Genomic DNA, 17,124 nt, shown 5'->3' with positions numbered 1-17,124 from the left:
AGGAGAAGGAGGGAGAGAATGCTGGGGTCTCTGGCTGTGGACTGAACGCCTTTGGATTCCCAGTTGGCTTCCATTTGCACATTACTCAAAACTGGAGCCTGCTGGGCCAGGTGCTACAGTGCAAGCCAACTCGTTGATAGCAAATAAAATAAGATAGATGGGATCCTTCCCTTGTCTTTCAAAAGCTCAGAAATTTCACAGAGTGGCCAAGAAGAGGGTCACTCTTCTAGGTCATTCCATGCCTCCTGCCAACACACATGAAATGTGCAGATACATACCGAATGGGCTCTCCTTGTCCCTGCCCCTTCATTCATGGGGGGTTCCTGGTTGAAAACACTGCACAGTTCACAGAGGGAGAGAAGTGGTGGGATGGTGAACAGGCAGCTGACAGATAAGCATGGCCTGGGTTCCTCTTGTAGACCTGGGGTCAAGGACATGGCTGCCCTGGTGGTACGAAGATTGGGTTCCTTCCTCCTTGCCCTCATCAGAGGAACACTAAAACCTGCAGATACAAGAAAGAGACTATGAGCTCACTGGTAACAAAGGGCTCCTGCCCCTCCCTGGCCAGTGTCTCCCTCATCTGCTCCTCTCTTCAGTTCCTCCTCTCCCATCTCTGTGCCTTCTGCTGGTCATCCACTGGCTTTAGTCACCAGAAGCCACCAGTCCCCCTGGATCCACCAGCTCTTACCTTAACAATATTCATGGTAACTAGATCTGTCTCCGCATCAGGGTCTCTATAAAGACTGCCTTCCCTTCTCCCCTTCTGGATTTCTTCTTTTTCCTTCTCCAATGAGCAGATCAGGGTTTGCCCCACAGGGATCATGGGGCAGGGGGCTGACATAGCTTTGGTGGCCTTGGCTGGAGGGCTTAGCTGCCTCTTACTCGCCTCCCCAATGGTGGGCTGCCTCTTTCTCTGTTCTAGATTATCATCGTGGAATTTGGGGGTAAACCCTTCAGTTGTACGAAGCTCACCCTGTCTCAGTGGTTTTGGTGTCTCTTCATTGGCATTGGAGAACTGCTGTGGGGCCAGGTGAGTACCAACAGGCTCGCCCTGCATGTGCGCACAGCTGGCACACTCTCTCCTCTGGAGGAGATGGGGCATGCACCTGCGGGACCTCCTAGCTCCTTACCTTCATCTTCCTCTTCCCTCCCCTACCTACCCCGAGTTTTCAAAGTCTTTCCATCTTGCAGGATCCCAGAGTAGAATGGTCAGTGTCCAGCAGCACTTCAGAGGCTTCAGATCTCTCCTCTAACCATGCCTAGAAGCATGGCGGGTCCCTTAGCGTCTCTGAGACAGGAGTGGAAATTTTCAATGAAATTTTGCTGAAAGGGAAAAAACAAAACTAAGGGTCTTAGAAGTAGAAGAGTTTATAAAGCAGAAGTCTTTGTTCAGGTGAAGCAGCAGTCTGGCTGTGAGCTACTGGGCTAAAGTAGTTTACGGCTCCCCTGCCCCCCTCGTGTTCACCATGACCTTATCTGGATTGAATGGCTGACTCTCACTTGAGATAAATCCAGACCCACACGGTTTCTAGAGAAGCAGCAGGGCACACAGATGGGGAGAAGGGAAGACAGTTGCTCTGGGACCAACTCCCCAGGTTTGAATCCCACATCTCCTTTCTAGGAGTTGAATCTCCTTGAGCAAATGTCTTAACCACTCTGTACCTCAGTTTCCTCAAATTAGGACAGGATCATCATTAATCATTGTTAATCAGCCAATCAGTTATGACACAGAAATGACTTAGAACAATGTCTAGTACACTGTAAGTACACAGTAAAAGTTAGTCATTAATATCATAATAATACGATCAGGTCTGGTAAGTTTTATTCCTTCCCTGATACCACTTTGCACATCGCCCTCATCCTCGACTCTGACCCAGTCTAAGCTCTGCTTTGCAGACCTCCAAGCTCTCTTGATGGGCGCCTCGCCACCTGGATAATGGCTCTGCTCTAAGTGGCCCCAGAGATCCCTCCCTGGGACTGCAGGCCTTACCCTAGACCTGCAGTTATCTCTTTCCTACTCCTAGATGCCATCCTGACTCATCACTATCCCAGTTCCTACCATGAGTCCCTCCACCCTATTCTGTCTGGTGCTGTTTCTTTACCAGTGGGCCCTTTTACACCTGGGTGAAGCTTGGTTGTTTCACCAACTACCTGAAACCCCCATCTGGGTCTAGTCTTACCTGTAGCCATGCAGCCTTGATGCCAGATAACAGCCCCTCCTTCCAGGCATCTAACAGCAGACATCCTTCCCATTTCAATATGCCTGACTCCATGTTGAACTCCCTCTCTCATCCCAGCCCCGTCTACTCATCGGTTTGTTGAGGAGAACTGACTGACTGAGCTTCCTGAGTGATTTGTTTTGAATTGCAAGCCCAATTGCCTGCCCCGTGTCTTCTGATGATACTCATATGTCCCTTCTTCCCTGGCCTGTCCCACCCACTTCCTCACTCCAAGCCCAAGAAAAACTCGAGTATCCTTTCACCCTCATTTTCTAACACAGAAATTACTTTGTACGTGGTGACAAAAAGAGGGTCATTCTCTTCCAACACTTCTCTTCCCTTTTGCCCACACACATGCGACATGACCATCCTCTCCCCATCCTCTCTGATCCCGATTTGTTTGCCCCTAGCCCTGGTCTCTGTCCCTCACTACTATGTACCATGCATTATAGTTCTACTTCCCTTAAAAGACACATCGCAAAATGGAAAAGAAGAAGTGAGGCAGAAGGAGAATCCAGCGTATAAGCAAGTAGGCAGATGGCCGGCCAAATACTTGAATATAAATTCTCCTTTGTATGTCCACAAATACAGAAAACCTTCCTGAGGGCCTGCCATTCGGTAGGAACTGAGGAGTGCTTGCCTGGGTGGGTTGGCGTCTCTCCCACTGCTTCCCCCACTGCTCCCCCCACAGCACCGATGGTGATGGGGCAGAAAGTGACCTATGCAAGGGCCTGACCGCACAAGCCAAGTGACAGCTCTCTCATCCTGATTCGGATGTCTCCCCTTTCACTGCTCCTGTTCTCAGATAATCTCCACAATACCCACCCAATCCCTGAAGTTCCTGAAGGAGGCTGGGCATGGCACCACCAAAGAGGAGATCACCAAGGACGCAGAGGGGCTGGATGAGATTGACCATGCGGAGATGGAACTGCGCCGAGGCCAGATCCTCTGGTTCCGGGGCCTGAACCGTATCCAGACTCAGGTACTCTGACAGTGGCCTGTCCTCCCCCAGGAGAAGAAATCTTTCTGTGGTGGGAGGTGTGGGGAGGGTGACAGTTCTCAGTGGCCAACATCTCTTCCCTCCCTGGGGCTTACTCCTGGTGGGCAGCCCAAGCTCCCTCACCTCAGGACAGATGGGCGGCAGCCACTGCCTGGGCTTATCTGCAAGGAAGGTAATCACAGGGTCCAGAGCACTGGACCCAGACTGGTAGCATCGTCCTTTAGCTTCAGGTTGGTTCTAAAGCCCATTTTGCCACCTCCATTGGGCCGGCAAGCTTCCCGTGGAAGGTCTCTTGCAAGCAGCAGCCCTGACCTCGGGGTGGGAGGTGTTCAGAGTCTCTCCCTCCCCACCAGGAAGAAGGAGTTAGACAGCATCTCTAAGCCAGTATCTCCAACGTACACCTACCTCGTGTGCATCCTCAAGCTGCTGTGAGGATAACGTAGCCGTTATCTGCAGGGATCTTTTTTTTTAAGATTTTATTTATTTATTCATGAGAGACACAGAGAGAGAGAGACAGAGACACAGGCAGAGGGAGAAGCAGGCTCCATGCAGGGGGCCCAATGTGGGACTCGATCCCAGGACCCCAGGATAAGGCGCTGGGTTGAAGACGGCGCTAAACTGCTGAGCCACCCGGGCTGCCCTGGAGGATCTTTGTAAAAGAAACTCACCCTCTCGAATCTTCCCCACTCCAGCTTTAAGGCCATGGTGGGGGATCTGATGGCTATGTGTGTAAAAATGACAGAAGTCATTCTCAATGCCTGAGTATCTTTTGCAGGATTCAGACTTGCTTCCCCAAAAGGAAGAAGCTATAATTTCCTCAAACCTTTTCCCTTCACGTAATTTCTGAAATGGCAGAGATGCTGTTCTCAGCCCCCTGCCTGTGTAGCCCGACAGTAACTTTTTCTTCCCACTTTGCACGCAGCACCTATAACCACCTGCTCCTGGGTGGGAGGGCTGGTCTAGGCACAATGGTCAACCTACCACTCTCCCTGTTCTTGCCCTGTCTACCTCTGTTGGATAAGTCCTGAAGTTTCCCATCTCCAGAGAACAAGCCTATCCCTCTCTGCTGGTTGACTGGAGATTCCAGAAACAAGTTCCACTCAATAAAATGAGCCTTGCAGATGGTTTAGGAAGTTCCCTAGTCAAGCCCACACCTCCTTCGGGTGTAGGGAAGAGAAATCAAATGGATCCTCACCACTGGATACCTGCTGGGGGCTTATCTCCCACAGGCCAGACGGTGATGGTGATGGCGGTGGGAAGGGAGGGCTAGCTCAGGAGCACTGGGGCTCCCTGGCTCTCCTTCGGGTTCCTCCCCTAGAAAGGGAAACTCCCTCAGGACCTGCAAACACTACCCTACCCTCCAGGCTACCAGCTCCTGTCTCTAAAGCCCCAGTGCTTTCCTTCAGGTATGCTCCTTTCAAAATAACCTGTCTGCTTTTCTCCCCTTTAGGGTCACTGCCTCCTCTTCTCCTATGTGATTTTTTTTTCCTAGACAGGATTCCCTCGTTCCAGCATCTCTTGGCCCCTCGCCGGTCTTCTGTCCCCGGGCGGGAGGTGGGGGGACACTGAGATTCATGGATCTTCCTTCCCCTCCACTGCTGATTCCCATCCCCTTGACTCTATACCTCTGGGCTCGGTTGCACTGCCCGCATGGCTTTAGGTATACTGACTTTCCCTGTGGGAGCCGGACGCAGCTAGGCGAGAGTGACATTCCAACTTGAGCTCAGGCAGCAGATGCGACCCTAGAAGATGCCACAGTCACCAAATCCCTGCCTGCGGTGTGCACCTAACCCCATAAGCAAACAAGTCTGACTGTGCTCATCTGAAACCCAGACCTGAACCCTCTCCTGACATCAGGTTGTCAGCCTCAGCAGGGCTCTAACGAAACCCCCAGCCAGCGGGTCGTTGATCCTCCTTGTCATTCTCATTGAAACACTTGGGGGTGGCAGGTGTTGCCCAGCAATTGTCCCATCCTGGTCCCTTTAGTTTAGAGATCCCTGAAAGCATTAGAGGGTAAAAGCTTGGGAAGGTAATCCTGGGATCCGTTCTCACGGTGGACGTGGGGGCCTCATGACACTAACGAGCACTAAGGAACGTATCTTCACCCCAGCTGTCCCCTCCCCACGTGCAGCCCCTTTGCTCCCATAGGACCAGGCTCCTCGGTCCCCCAGGACTAAAGACTTTGATGAGGGGATGGTAGTTTCTCACACTTTGGTCTGAATCCAGAAACCACCCCTAAACATTTCATCGCTTCTCAGGCAGCTTTATAAATAAGAACACCTGACTCATCAGGTGCCTACTTTCCCACCTTCTTACCCTGGGGAAATGAAGTCGAATGAATGGAATCAGCACTTGGTATTAAACCTGTGGGCCAAGAAAAAAAAAAAAAAAAGTGGGCGTTTTTAAGATGATTCAAAAACTCCGGAAGGATAGGCCTTATTTTGATTTGTTCTGTGTCACTTAGGGGGTCAAGGATAAGGATAGTAGGTTGGCCCCGGGCCCCAGACCAAGGCTGTCATTGGTAACCAAATGGTATGAATCATCTGTCTCTGAGAAGTAGGACACAGAAAACCAGAGACCACTTGCTAGACTCCTAGCCACCATGCCCACCAACAAGCAGCAAGCCTTGCTGCCCTGCCCTCAGTCTAGCAACTGAGGTATTGTCAGACGTCACCAGACATTTCAGGATCTCCAGCGCTGGTGGCATTCTTGCTAAAGAGCTTGGCTGATGGTTCCTGAGCTCCTTTTCCAGGGGCCTCTCCATTTCAGCCCAAGGAGAGGGTATTTCAGAGAAGAAACCCCGAAGCAAGTGAGCCCAGCAGTCGTGGTCTAGGAGCCTTTCCACCCTGGCCACCTGTGTGTGGCCTACTCCATGGCTCTGTTTTTTTGTTTTTGTTTTTCGTTAACCATGAGTTATTTTCCTGCAAAATCTGCAAAAATTAGTAGTCAGTTTATTGGTTCAGAGGTTCTTGAGCTTCAAAATTCAATCAATATATACTTTGCCTTCTATCTTAAGGGAGACACCTTATTTTTTGAAAGTCCACATAATGAATAAGCTACCGCTGTCTATTAGGAGTCACGGGGTGGAGAAGTCCCTTTAGATCGTAGGTGCTTTGGGACACCTGCGCACCTAAAATGTCCTTCATAGGCTGAAAGGGAAGAGCAGACCAGATCCTGGCTGGGTATTTGGACTCCATGGCAAATTGTTCTTTCAGCGAAGTGTGCTGAGCAATTACCGGTGTCCCCCCTTTTACTCACCATTCCTTAGTGTATGAGGGAACCTTCTCTCTTGCTCTAGCTCCTGTCAACTTCCTTTTCCCAGCACTTTCCACCACCACCCCCTTCCCTAAAGCCCTCCAGGACACCCCCGTTTTCCTACCCCCTCGGACTGTGGAGCAAAGCTGTCTCACTCTCTGATTCTTTGCAGATCGACGTAATTAACACATTCCAGACGGGAGCCTCTTTTAAGGGAGTCCTAAAGCGACAGACCATGGGGCAGCATCTTGATGTAAAACATGTTCCTAGCTCATCCTATGTAACAGTTGCGCCAGTTACATCTCCCCCCACCACTTCTGTTCCTGCTGCTGTCTCATCTCCTACTCTGGGCAGTGAGTGATAGTCTATTATGATGCATGATTTGCTAAAATGACCACAAGAGAGCACGTGGCATCCACTTTAACCAACCATGGTTATCTTTTCCTTTTGGTTTATTCCCTTTGACCTTTGGCTTAAGGGATGAAAAATGGGACAGAAATCCCACTCCCCACCCAGGCTGTGGGCCCTTTTATTTTATTTTTTTAATGTGGGAAAACAATTAAACCATAACCATTTTAAAGACAACAGTCCTGTTTTCTGATTGTTCCTCTGCATTGCTTGTTTCTTCCTGGAGTTTTTTGTTTGTTTGTTTTGCTCTATTTTGGTTTTTTGTTTGTTTGTCTGTTTGCTTGTTTTGCTTTGTTTGGATATTTTGTTCCTCTCCTCCAGCTCCTTTGAGTCTGAACTTGATCCCCTGAGGTTAGATGTGAGGTTAGGCCAATGAAAACCCAGCAGTCTCTTCATAGGTGGGAGGGGGCAAGTTTCAGATCTCCAGAAAGAGTAGGAAGAGAGCTACCAACCTTCCCCTGGGTTTTTCTCCCAGGAGATCCATCATAATTGAGCCAACGTTGAACTTGGCCAATAATAATGGTCCTCCTGGGCTACCACTCTGTCATGAGCTGGCAATATTGTTGTAGACACCATAGCTGAGCATGAAGGAAAGGTGTGTTCAGTTCCCATGCACAGGGCTTAGTGTCACTGAGCTTTCGCTTTTCAGGGATGTCAAACCAAGCTCTGGTTTAAGAATCAAGGTGTTCACATCTGGCCAGGAGAAATGTACGTGCAAAGATTCAAATAACGTATTTCTCTTCATTCCAATTTTTTTCTTTTTAGGAATTTCTGAAGAGCAACTTCTGTTTTGTTTTGTTGCTTCTCCTTTCCTCTGGTTTGATTGTCTCCCCCATAGCCAGCCCTTCCCACCTTATTTTGCATGTAAAGTTTTAGGAGCCTCTTTCTCAGCCAGCCCGTCAGCTGGGATGCTGTCAGTGATTAACCTAGGATCTGGTGTTCCCATCAGTAAATCGTTCAATTCTTGCTAATGCTTATGCCTTCCTATTCCTGGTCATTTTACCTTCCCCAGATGAGACACAGGAGAGAGCAGGCACTCTGCTGATAGTACTGTTCAGGTATTTGGTGGGGAAGCAGTCTCTGTGTATTAAGTCTATTGTGAGCTTCAGATATTTGACTATTTTATTTATCTCTTCCTCCCCCACTTCCAACCTCCCCCCACACACCAGAACCCCGGAAGGGGATGGGGGTGGGGTAAAGAAAGAATGGTTGCATTGTCTGTGGTTCACATGATTGTGAGCTCTGCAGGTTGACCAGACTTAGATTATTTGTTGTCTTTGTGGCCAAATGAAAGTGTTCTGGTGTGAGATATGGCGGGTGGGGTTTTCTATAGACACAAATTTCTTTAGGCTCAAACACAGTCAAAGAACTAAATAAGTCTTACCCTGCAAGTATCTGAGCCCTTCTCCCTCTAGTCCTTCCATATTCTTCTCTTATTTCCTTGTTTCTTCTAGTTTTTCCCGTCCTTCCAACTAGTGTCTCTTCTTTTTTAATCATGCCTTTCTGTTAGAAAGGGTTAACATCAAATGTCCCAGTGATTCGAAGGCAGAAAGAGACTAAGCAGAAGACAGAGCCCATTGATTGGGCTCTTATGGAGTTGCCAGTAGAGGGTGTGCCGCAAACCTTCAAAGGCAGAAAATCAGTCAAGAGACACAGGCACACCTGCTCTCTCTCCAGCTGCGCCTTCTTAGTCGGACATCCTACCAGAAACAGTCGTGCATTTCAAGACTCTCTTCCCCATCCCAGATCTCCTAGCAAATTCAGTTCTTTATCTAACCTTCGGGAGATAAATCTTTAACATTTCCCTCTACAGGAGAACCCTTTAGTCCCTTCTCTTCCCCTAGTTTCTGAAAAGAGAACAGAAAACTGTAGACTTTAGCTGAGGAGATGGAGCCTTCATCTGTCCATTCACTGAGCTCCAGAGAGTGGCCCTTAGCCCTCATACCTGACCGAAGGTCCAGCCTGGTTGAGACTTCTGAGACATGAGAAAGAGTCACCCTTCAATCAACTACCTCTACCTGTAGGACAGGGGCCACGGAAGAGCCATTTCCCAGAGGTTTTGAGGGATAACTGAGGAAGGGCTGATTGCCTGAGTGGAGACTGCCTACAGCTTTCACATCACCCACTGCACTAGCTGTATCTTGTTCCCCGTACACTGCTCACGCACCAGATATCAGGAAAGGAGGATTGCCACCTTTGCTTGCGGTGGACTGGTGGTGATGTATCTGTGTGATCGTACCTCAGCATGTGTTACATATTCTCGGAGGCCAATGTTGGAGTTGAGGAGCATTCTGGCGCAGCCCTAAGCCCTCCACACCTCACCCTTCTCTCCGCCACCAGGCCACTAGATGGTGCTGCCTAGCTCCCTGACTCCTCTTCCTTTGAGCTTCCCTTGCAGGATGCTGGTTTCCCTTTAGATTCTAGAAGCCCTGCAGTCTAGCCGGATGACTGTTCCTTGCTCTCCCAAAGAAGAAATTTTCCCTACACTTTCCATCTACCCATTCCAATTCACTTTTATCTTACTGTTTACCTGTAACAGTGTTATTGATCACCCCAACAGGTGAAAGGAAAAGCCAGAAAATGGGGCTCCAGACCCTGACTCTAAAACCAATTTTTAAAAATATGTTTTCTCTATTGGACTTCACATATAATTATTTTAAGTATTCAGTTGCTTCAAAAACAAAATAGAAGCAAGAAGTTTGAAAATCACTGATATTGAAATAACCAACCTGTGGTATAAAGGTACCTGTTCTTCTGCAGTACTTGTTAAAAACTCGGAAATCTCACAAGCAGGTGAAAAGTGGGAGCTGTTATCACTCCTACGGGGTGGTATGACTTGGAACCCATCTCTTGGCCTGGGAAAAGGCACTGGGTTTGGGCTCATTCACCCAAGGCGCCTTGCTCTAAGATTTGATGGAGGTCAGTTAAAGCTTGGGGCCTCTGGAAGACCAAAGGGAGCCTCTGTTCCATCTGATCTCACCGAGATCTGGAGCAAAGACAACATGACAGGTAAAATGCACCCAACAGATGGTCAATAGAAATCACAGAAGGATGGAAAAGTAGGTCCTTCCTTTCTGTTCAGCATAGTGAATATGTGCCCAGGTTCCTTGATTCTTCTTGGCTGAAGTATCAAGTTCTACTGAGTGGCAGAGAGTCCAGTGCTTTCTAAGTTCCGGGCACCTCAGTCCTGGGTGGGTCTGCCAGGCTATTGTGGAGTGAGACAACATAAGGAGAGCCTTAGCCAGCAAAGACAACTTCAGTGAATCCTCCGTGTATTAGTCTTGAAGGGTCTATACAGTGATAGGAAGCATTGCCTGACTCTGTGTCTCTGCTGTCTGCACATTCTTGCCTCTTCTCCAGGGGCACATTCTTTTCTGAAACACCAGAGGAATGGAAGAGGTGCCTTATGCCAACATTTATCATTCCTCCCTTTGTCTCTCCCACTACAGCAGTTTCTCCTGCATCAGCCCCATTTCTCTCCTGGGGGAAGAATTTTTTGACAAGACTAGGATCGGCCACCTCCCCACAACTAAAACTATCCTCCAGCCGCTTTCTTTTCCCATGGCCTGTCTCTCTCCAACCTCTCGGAATCCATCCTACTGCCCCTACCCCAATTCTACCAACCCGGGATTTAAATCATACTTCAGAGAGACCTACAGATCAGAAAAGCAGGCTTCCCGGAAGAGTTGGAGCCCATGGATGAGGCAAAGGGTGGCCATAGGGAGCAATTATTTTTTTCCTTTTCTCCCAATTGACTGAATCCCTTCCTTTTTTGTGCGGTAGAAAGAGACTTTGACACCTAGAGGGCAATGCATTTCCCTCTGCCCATTAAAACCACTTATTATTTCCATTCCTCCATTCTCTTCATCCACCTCATCAGAAAAGGCACTTGTCTGGAGCACAGCCTCCGAGTGGGTGGTTTCTCTCCTGGTCCCAGCCCTTCCCTTCCCCACATAAGATCATGCTCTCTTCACAATTAGAAATAGCTGGAGAAAGCTGCAAGACCAGGCACAGGTGCCATGCACCAAAGACATGGACATGCATTTGAACTCTGAGAGCCAGCTCTTCTCTCCAAAGTTAGGATGAAGGCATCTTCTGATACCCGTGTTTCAGCCCCATCTGCCAGGGGAGGGGCAGAAGGGTGGAGTTTTGCTTTCTTTGAAGGAAGGGAACATGGCAGAGGTCGTGGGATAGAAATATCTACGTGTTTCCTGACTGAAAGAGCAATTATTAAACTGGAGAGTATAAGAGTTTTAATTTCTTGCATGCTGCTGACACAAATGACAAGTGTTTTGTCTGCCTTGCTGCACGGTATCCATGGCCACTTATCACTCAAAAGTATATTATGTACAAATGAGTATGCGTTTGGCTCTTTACGGGTTTGAAACAGATAACTAAACTTCAATGTGTAATTTTTCCATTCCACGTTCACAAAATGTTTGGCCTCGACACAGAAAGCCACATGTCTGAATCATCTTTTAAGTTCGGCTATTAATTTGCACCTGGTTCCAATGTCCTTGCCCTCCATCCAAAAGAACTAATGAACCCTTGTTTTCTGTTTCATTTTAAGAATGGTTTGGGAATGCTAACTTTGCTTTGGGTTTTCTACTTTTTTTTTAATGCAGCTTTGAAATATTCAGTTGTTTGCCATTACTCACCCCACGCCACCCATGCTTGAAATCTGGTGTTTCTAGCATTCCATAATCTCTTCTTATGTGTTTGGTTTGGGTTGTTGAGCAGTAGTATTTCATAGTTGGGGTTTTGTTTCTCTCCTCAAACTGCCAGTTCTTTGTTCTACTGGCCAATTCCCACCTTCATGTTTTCTCATCCTCCTTTTCCTTCCCCTGGTATAGATCAAAGTGGTGAAAGCGTTCCATAGTTCCCTCCATGAAAGCATTCAGAAACCCAAGAACCAAAACTCCATCCACAACTTCATGACCCACCCTGAATTCGCCATAGATGAGGAGGTGCCACGAACACCACTCCTGGATGAGCATGAGGAGGAAAATCTTGAAGTTCCTAAGGCTGGGACTAGGGTGCTCCTGTTGGATGGTGAGGTCACTCCGTATGCCAACAAAAACAACAATGCGGTGGACTGCAGCCAAGTGCAAATCATTGCCTCCCACTCAGACAGCCCTCTACACAGCCTGGAGACATCCGTTTGAACTTCATTCTCTGACTCCCATCCCCACTCTCCCCGTGTCCTTTTTCATCTGCCCCATCTATAAGGTAACGATGGGACTTTTCACTGTCATGTCAGCTGCTCCCAAGTATGTGTGAACCCCCACCTGACCATGAAGAGGCAAGAGCACAGACCTACGAGGATTTCGACTTAAACTTGAGTTGGGGTTTGTAGCAGGACCCAGTCAAACCCCAGGCAGGTAATGAATGGTAGGATCTACTCCTTGGGTGTATCAGTTGTCATTTTTAAAGAAATGATGACAGTCCTCTTGGCATCTACCCCAACCCAGACTCTCCCCAGTATACATACGTATGTCGGCATCTCCTGACTTCTGGATTTTACCCTATGAGTCTGTGCCATGTTTAAGCTAAATAGAGGATTCCAAGAGACGAATGTTCCCAAATGAAATATGTTGAGGTAGGAATGGAATGTATAGAATCAGCCTCTAGAGTGATTGTTTTTTAAATGACTTTCCCATTTTCAAAACTTACACCTAGAGCCCTCTGGCTCTTTCTGCCCTTCTAGTCAAATCTCCCTAAGATTCTTTGGTCTTTTACGACCACTGTCTTCCCTACCTTCACTCTTTCTTTTTCTTTTTCTTTTTCTTTTTTCTTTCTTAAGTGGTGATGATTAAGAAAGTGGAAAGGACATGGCTGAATTGAATCAACTTTGGCCATTCTCCCGTCTGGCCCTAATGGAACCCTTGGTTTAGTCCTAGAGGCAGATAGATTTCTTTGCTACTGGGATCCTCTTGAAGCAATTGAGAGCTGGTAAGAATGTGTTTCTGTTGTTGCCAGGTTACCCTCCACTTCTGAACTGCCATCTTGTCAGGTGTGTGTCCTTTCTAAGTGCCAGGGAGGTCAGCCTTGACTGTGAAGCTTGCATATGTTCGCTATATAGTTTTTACCATAAGCCTGAGCTTTCTCCTATTCCTAAAGTGGTGGCAAAAGAATGGATCGAGAATGGCCCTGCCTCCCAACTGGACTTGGATACTGAGGACCAGCAGCTGGCAGGTCTAGGACAAGACATACCATCAGAGCCAACTCTTATGCGATTCTCCCTAGGTTGACCACTACTGCTTTCAAAGCCTTCCTCCACCAAGGCTTTTCTAGGACAGGACCTGATTGTTGGGGGAGTGAGTACTGAGAAGCCTTGGGGGAGGCCAAAGGGCCATAACAGCAGGTTCTGAGAAACCAGACACCTTGAGCCTAGGTGCCCAAGTACCAGCTTTGATGTACTCCTCAGCTTTCTCATTCTGCTCTCTCATGGCCCCTAACTCGTCCTGTCTCTAAACACACCCCAACCCTTCTTGGATATTCTGCTTTTGAAAATATGCATCCCATGTGGACTCCACTGACATTTTGCTGACTTAAAGGAGCAAAATACCCACCCTGAAAAGTTCTCCTTCCTCTCTTCCCTTCTTCCACATGTCCCACTCAAGGTCCTCCCCCGAATGTGGTTGACTGCTGCCCAGTCAAGCCCTGTGCCTTCTTTCCCTGAACACTGCCCAAAGCAGCCCCTTCCCACCTGCCTCTCAGGAGTTGGGGACTTCACTAGGAGATTTTTTTTAAGTGTTCCTTGATGGGACAAGGTGGAGCCACATTTGCAGGAGCTCCATGTTTATGCCCTGCTGATGTTGACATAAGCTCTTCTGTGCAGGGTGAGTTAGCTCATGTCTACCAATTCCCGTGAAAAAAACGAAGCCTGTCTCCCTCTTTCAAGAGAGATGGGGGTGGGGCTCCAGGCTCTTATGAACTGCCAAATTTCCACTTGTGAGAGTAAGGTGGCCTAAAGCTCTCTGCTCTCTGGCCTTCTCTTCTGGACCCCTCCTCCCTCACCCCTTCCACCTGAGCTGTCCGAGGTAGGAAGAGCAAAGGAACAATACCCCCCACGTATCCCCATCACTACACAATCTGCCACATTTGACTTGGGTTTTATAAAGGTCACGTGCTTCAGCAATCTTTTCTCTGTCTTAAATAGATAAGGGGATAAACGGCTCTACTCATGTGGGAATAAACAGCTCACCTGAGTGAGGTATTAGGTGTGCACATAGATATTTATTAAGTACATTGGAAGATTTAGTTCTGTCGAGTCTTTTATTACCTCAGATCAGTTTTTAAAACAAGCCAATAACAAACTTCGGAGGCAAGTGTACCATTCCTGCTCCCAAAAGACTCTCATGGTGCCTGACAGGCTACTCTTGAGGGCTTGTGTCTACTTGTTTAAAGTCAATGGCTTCTATGTGTCTTCTAGTTTCCATGGTAGGAGAGAAAATAGAAAATATTATGCAAAAATATATAGTTTTCTTTAGCTCAGAAACGGATATTTTTGAGTCAGCCATATGTATTTTGTTTAAAGGATTTGAAATAAAGTGCTGTTGTGTTACCCTGTGGAAGGAGCACATAACCAGCTGTTTGACATGACAGGCGACTTAGTATATTTGTGATTGGTTTTAAAACCAATACACCATACTTCCTTTCACCAAACAGCCATCTTTATACTTAGGGGGAAAAAATGTGTTGGGTTCTAGACTTTTTTAATATAAATTTTGTTGATATGGAACTGATAAGTTTGTTTATGTGCATATGTTTTTTATATGTTTTTTTTCTATTCAGTTTTAGTGATCCAACTGGCAGTGAGTAAATATGGCATAAGTTAATAAAGCTTTCCCCCAATATGGTGCTTTAGATCTGGAAAGGGTCTGATGGGGAGAAGGGGAAATAATTCTCCTAGATAAACCTAGGAAAACAGGCAGTGGACTGTGGATAGGAAGGAAAGCATCCTACAGAAAGGACACCCAGCAAGAAATGAGTGTGCATCCCACATGGAGTTGGGTGCCAGGCTTTTTCAGTAACTAGTGATCAGGAACAGGGGCCTTGGCCGAATGTTGTTTCTTGAGTAGCTGGCAGAGTGGTACCCAAGATGTGAATCTCTCTTGGGCTGCAAGGATGTGCTGATTGGGGGTTTGCATTTTTTATTGTTCTTTCACCCATTTTTATGGGTTCTTGGCCCCAGGAGTCCTCCATTAGTGAGTTTTTATTCGAGGATCTGATTTGGGATTTCCTCTCCCTTAGAAAGGTTGTGTGCAATATAGGAGATGAGGGAGATAGTTCTAAGTGGAAGTAACCAAGGCCAGTTCTGGCCTAGGGCAACCGTCTTGGGGAGGCCCTTACCAGAGGTGCCCTCTGCCCTCTGAAATGACTCCCCGCATCCCTCAAGGTATGAGAGAAACCATCAAGCAATCCTTCTGACACTTGTGGGTTCCTTAGTGTCTGAATTTCTTCTTCCACCTGAGCTTCAGAGGGGAAAGTTTGCACAGTTCTATCTGAGCGATTACCTCACTGCCAAAAACCAGGGCGGGGGGAGGGGGCTGTGTGTGGCAAGTTCGCACGTCCTGCAACCTCGAAATGCCTCACCTCCTTTCTCTCCTGCTTTCGTTGCCTAACAATCAATTGAAGCAGCCCGTGATACCATCACAAAGTGCACACTTCCTCACCTTCCATATTTAGGGAGCACCCACTGCAGTGGTGGGATGAGGCCTTGTAAAGCCTGCTATTCTGAAGCCATTCCAACCTTTCCCTCAGAATAGACCAGACACCCTTCTTTTTAGCTCACTGCCTAGTGCTTTGCCTTCCCGGCTCTGCTGTCAGGCCTGCTGTCCCCTTTCCTCTTGATGAGGAGAGATGGAGGGAAGTGAACTCCCTGTGACCAAATTGGCCTTTGGTTCACGTTTGCTCCCCATATGTATATATGCCATATGTGAATATGCCATATATATGTGCCAACAAATCTATCTTATGTTGTTCTTTTCAAATTGGCACGCAGATAGGAATTTTGAGTTTCTTCCTTTTTTTTTTTTTTCAGTAACTAGTATAACAAGCACTGGTATTTTTGTATAAAAAGGAAAAACAAACAAAACAAAAGATTGACTATTGTGGTCTGCATGACATAAACAAACGTGGCGATATCCAAGCATTGTGGATGCCAGTGTGTTGCCATAACTTATAGTTCGGCTTACTGGTGCACCCAATCTGTATTTGCATTCTGATATTATTTAAGCTCTCTGTACAATGTTTTTGCATGTATTTATATGGTTCTTAGGGGAAAAAATACGCTGTAAACTGGCAAATCTGAAATTCAAATATGTTGTCCACTGAGACGGGAAGAAGAGGAGTCTGAAAAGATGGGAAAAAAGGGGATAATTTTTTTTTGAACCAATAAAGCTTGTTGCTGATGAGCAGAAACCAGTACTGCCGTGCACTGAGAATAAAAACCCATGCCCACTTGTAACTGTGCTGTCCTCAATGTGTCTCCACCTGTGGGGAATGTCACAGGGTGATCTGTTGGAGTTTGAGAAGGGACGCGCCGCAGCCACCTGGAGACCCCCATCCATGCCAGCCCAGAGCTCAGCTTGTCACTGGCCCTGCCACATGCCTCTCCGCCAACATGTCCCTCTGGCAACTTGTGGCCCTGCCGGCCAGGCCCATGTGCTGGCGGGACAGACTTCACTCAGCTCGCTTCAGGCAGAATCCACGGTCAGGGCCCTGCGACACTGGAGCCTTTGAGAAAAGATGGACTTGGAAAGATGGGAGTCAGAATGGCAGTCCTTTCTTAATCTCTCTGCGTTTTGTTTTGTTTTGTTTGTTTTGTTTTGTTTTGTTTTTTAATGAAACACAATCTGGGAAAATTCATTCCCCTGATACTTTTTTCCTGCCTTGCCTCTGGGTCTCTCCAGTCCCTCCTTTCCCCAAGGTTTTTTGTTCAGTTCTGTTCTGTTAATTGTCCCATGCACCGAGTCTCTGGCATGACACATTAGGCCCCAGGTTCAGGCCAAAATGGCTTCCTGGCAGGTCATTTGGGTTCTGAGCTTCCATGTCTCAGGACTCAACTCCCTGCATCTTTCATCCAGGCCCTCGACCAAGTTCATTCTCTCTCTGAACACATCAAAGGGAGGGCTCCCCACGGTCTGTTAGGAAAAGTATGATGGGGAAGGACAGCCCCAACTCTCCTGGCTGTTTGAACAGGCTGCTTCTGAAGGAGGAGCCAGCCCTAGAGGAAAA

At 47.6% G+C, this 17,124-nt stretch overlaps 1 protein-coding gene across 9 annotated transcripts in view; it reads left to right on the top strand.

Moving 5' to 3' along the window:
* Positions 1-16,354, top strand: part of ATP2B4 (ATPase plasma membrane Ca2+ transporting 4) — a 98,965-nt gene extending 82,611 nt beyond the window's left edge. For 6 of the 9 annotated variants that reach the window (XM_077886601.1, XM_077886599.1, XM_077886597.1 and 3 more), the window contains 3 exons: positions 923-1,030; positions 3,025-3,201; positions 11,736-16,354. In XM_077886601.1, the coding sequence (XP_077742727.1) occupies positions 923-1,030; positions 3,025-3,201; positions 11,736-12,047 (597 nt within the window). In that variant the 3' untranslated portion in view covers positions 12,048-16,354. Of the gene's footprint in view, positions 1-922; positions 1,031-3,024; positions 3,202-6,646; positions 6,828-11,735 lie in introns of all 9 variants that reach the window. The other 3 variants (XM_077886603.1, XM_077886602.1, XM_077886606.1) reach the window with 2 other exon arrangements.
* The last annotated feature ends 770 nt before the right edge of the window (positions 16,355-17,124 follow it).

This window comes from Canis aureus, chromosome 38 (assembly GCF_053574225.1).
Source record: "Canis aureus isolate CA01 chromosome 38, VMU_Caureus_v.1.0, whole genome shotgun sequence".
Taxonomy (NCBI): Eukaryota; Metazoa; Chordata; class Mammalia; order Carnivora; family Canidae; genus Canis; species Canis aureus.
The sequence above is the reverse complement of the archived record's forward strand: the minus strand, read 5'-3'. Positions and strand labels throughout refer to the sequence as shown.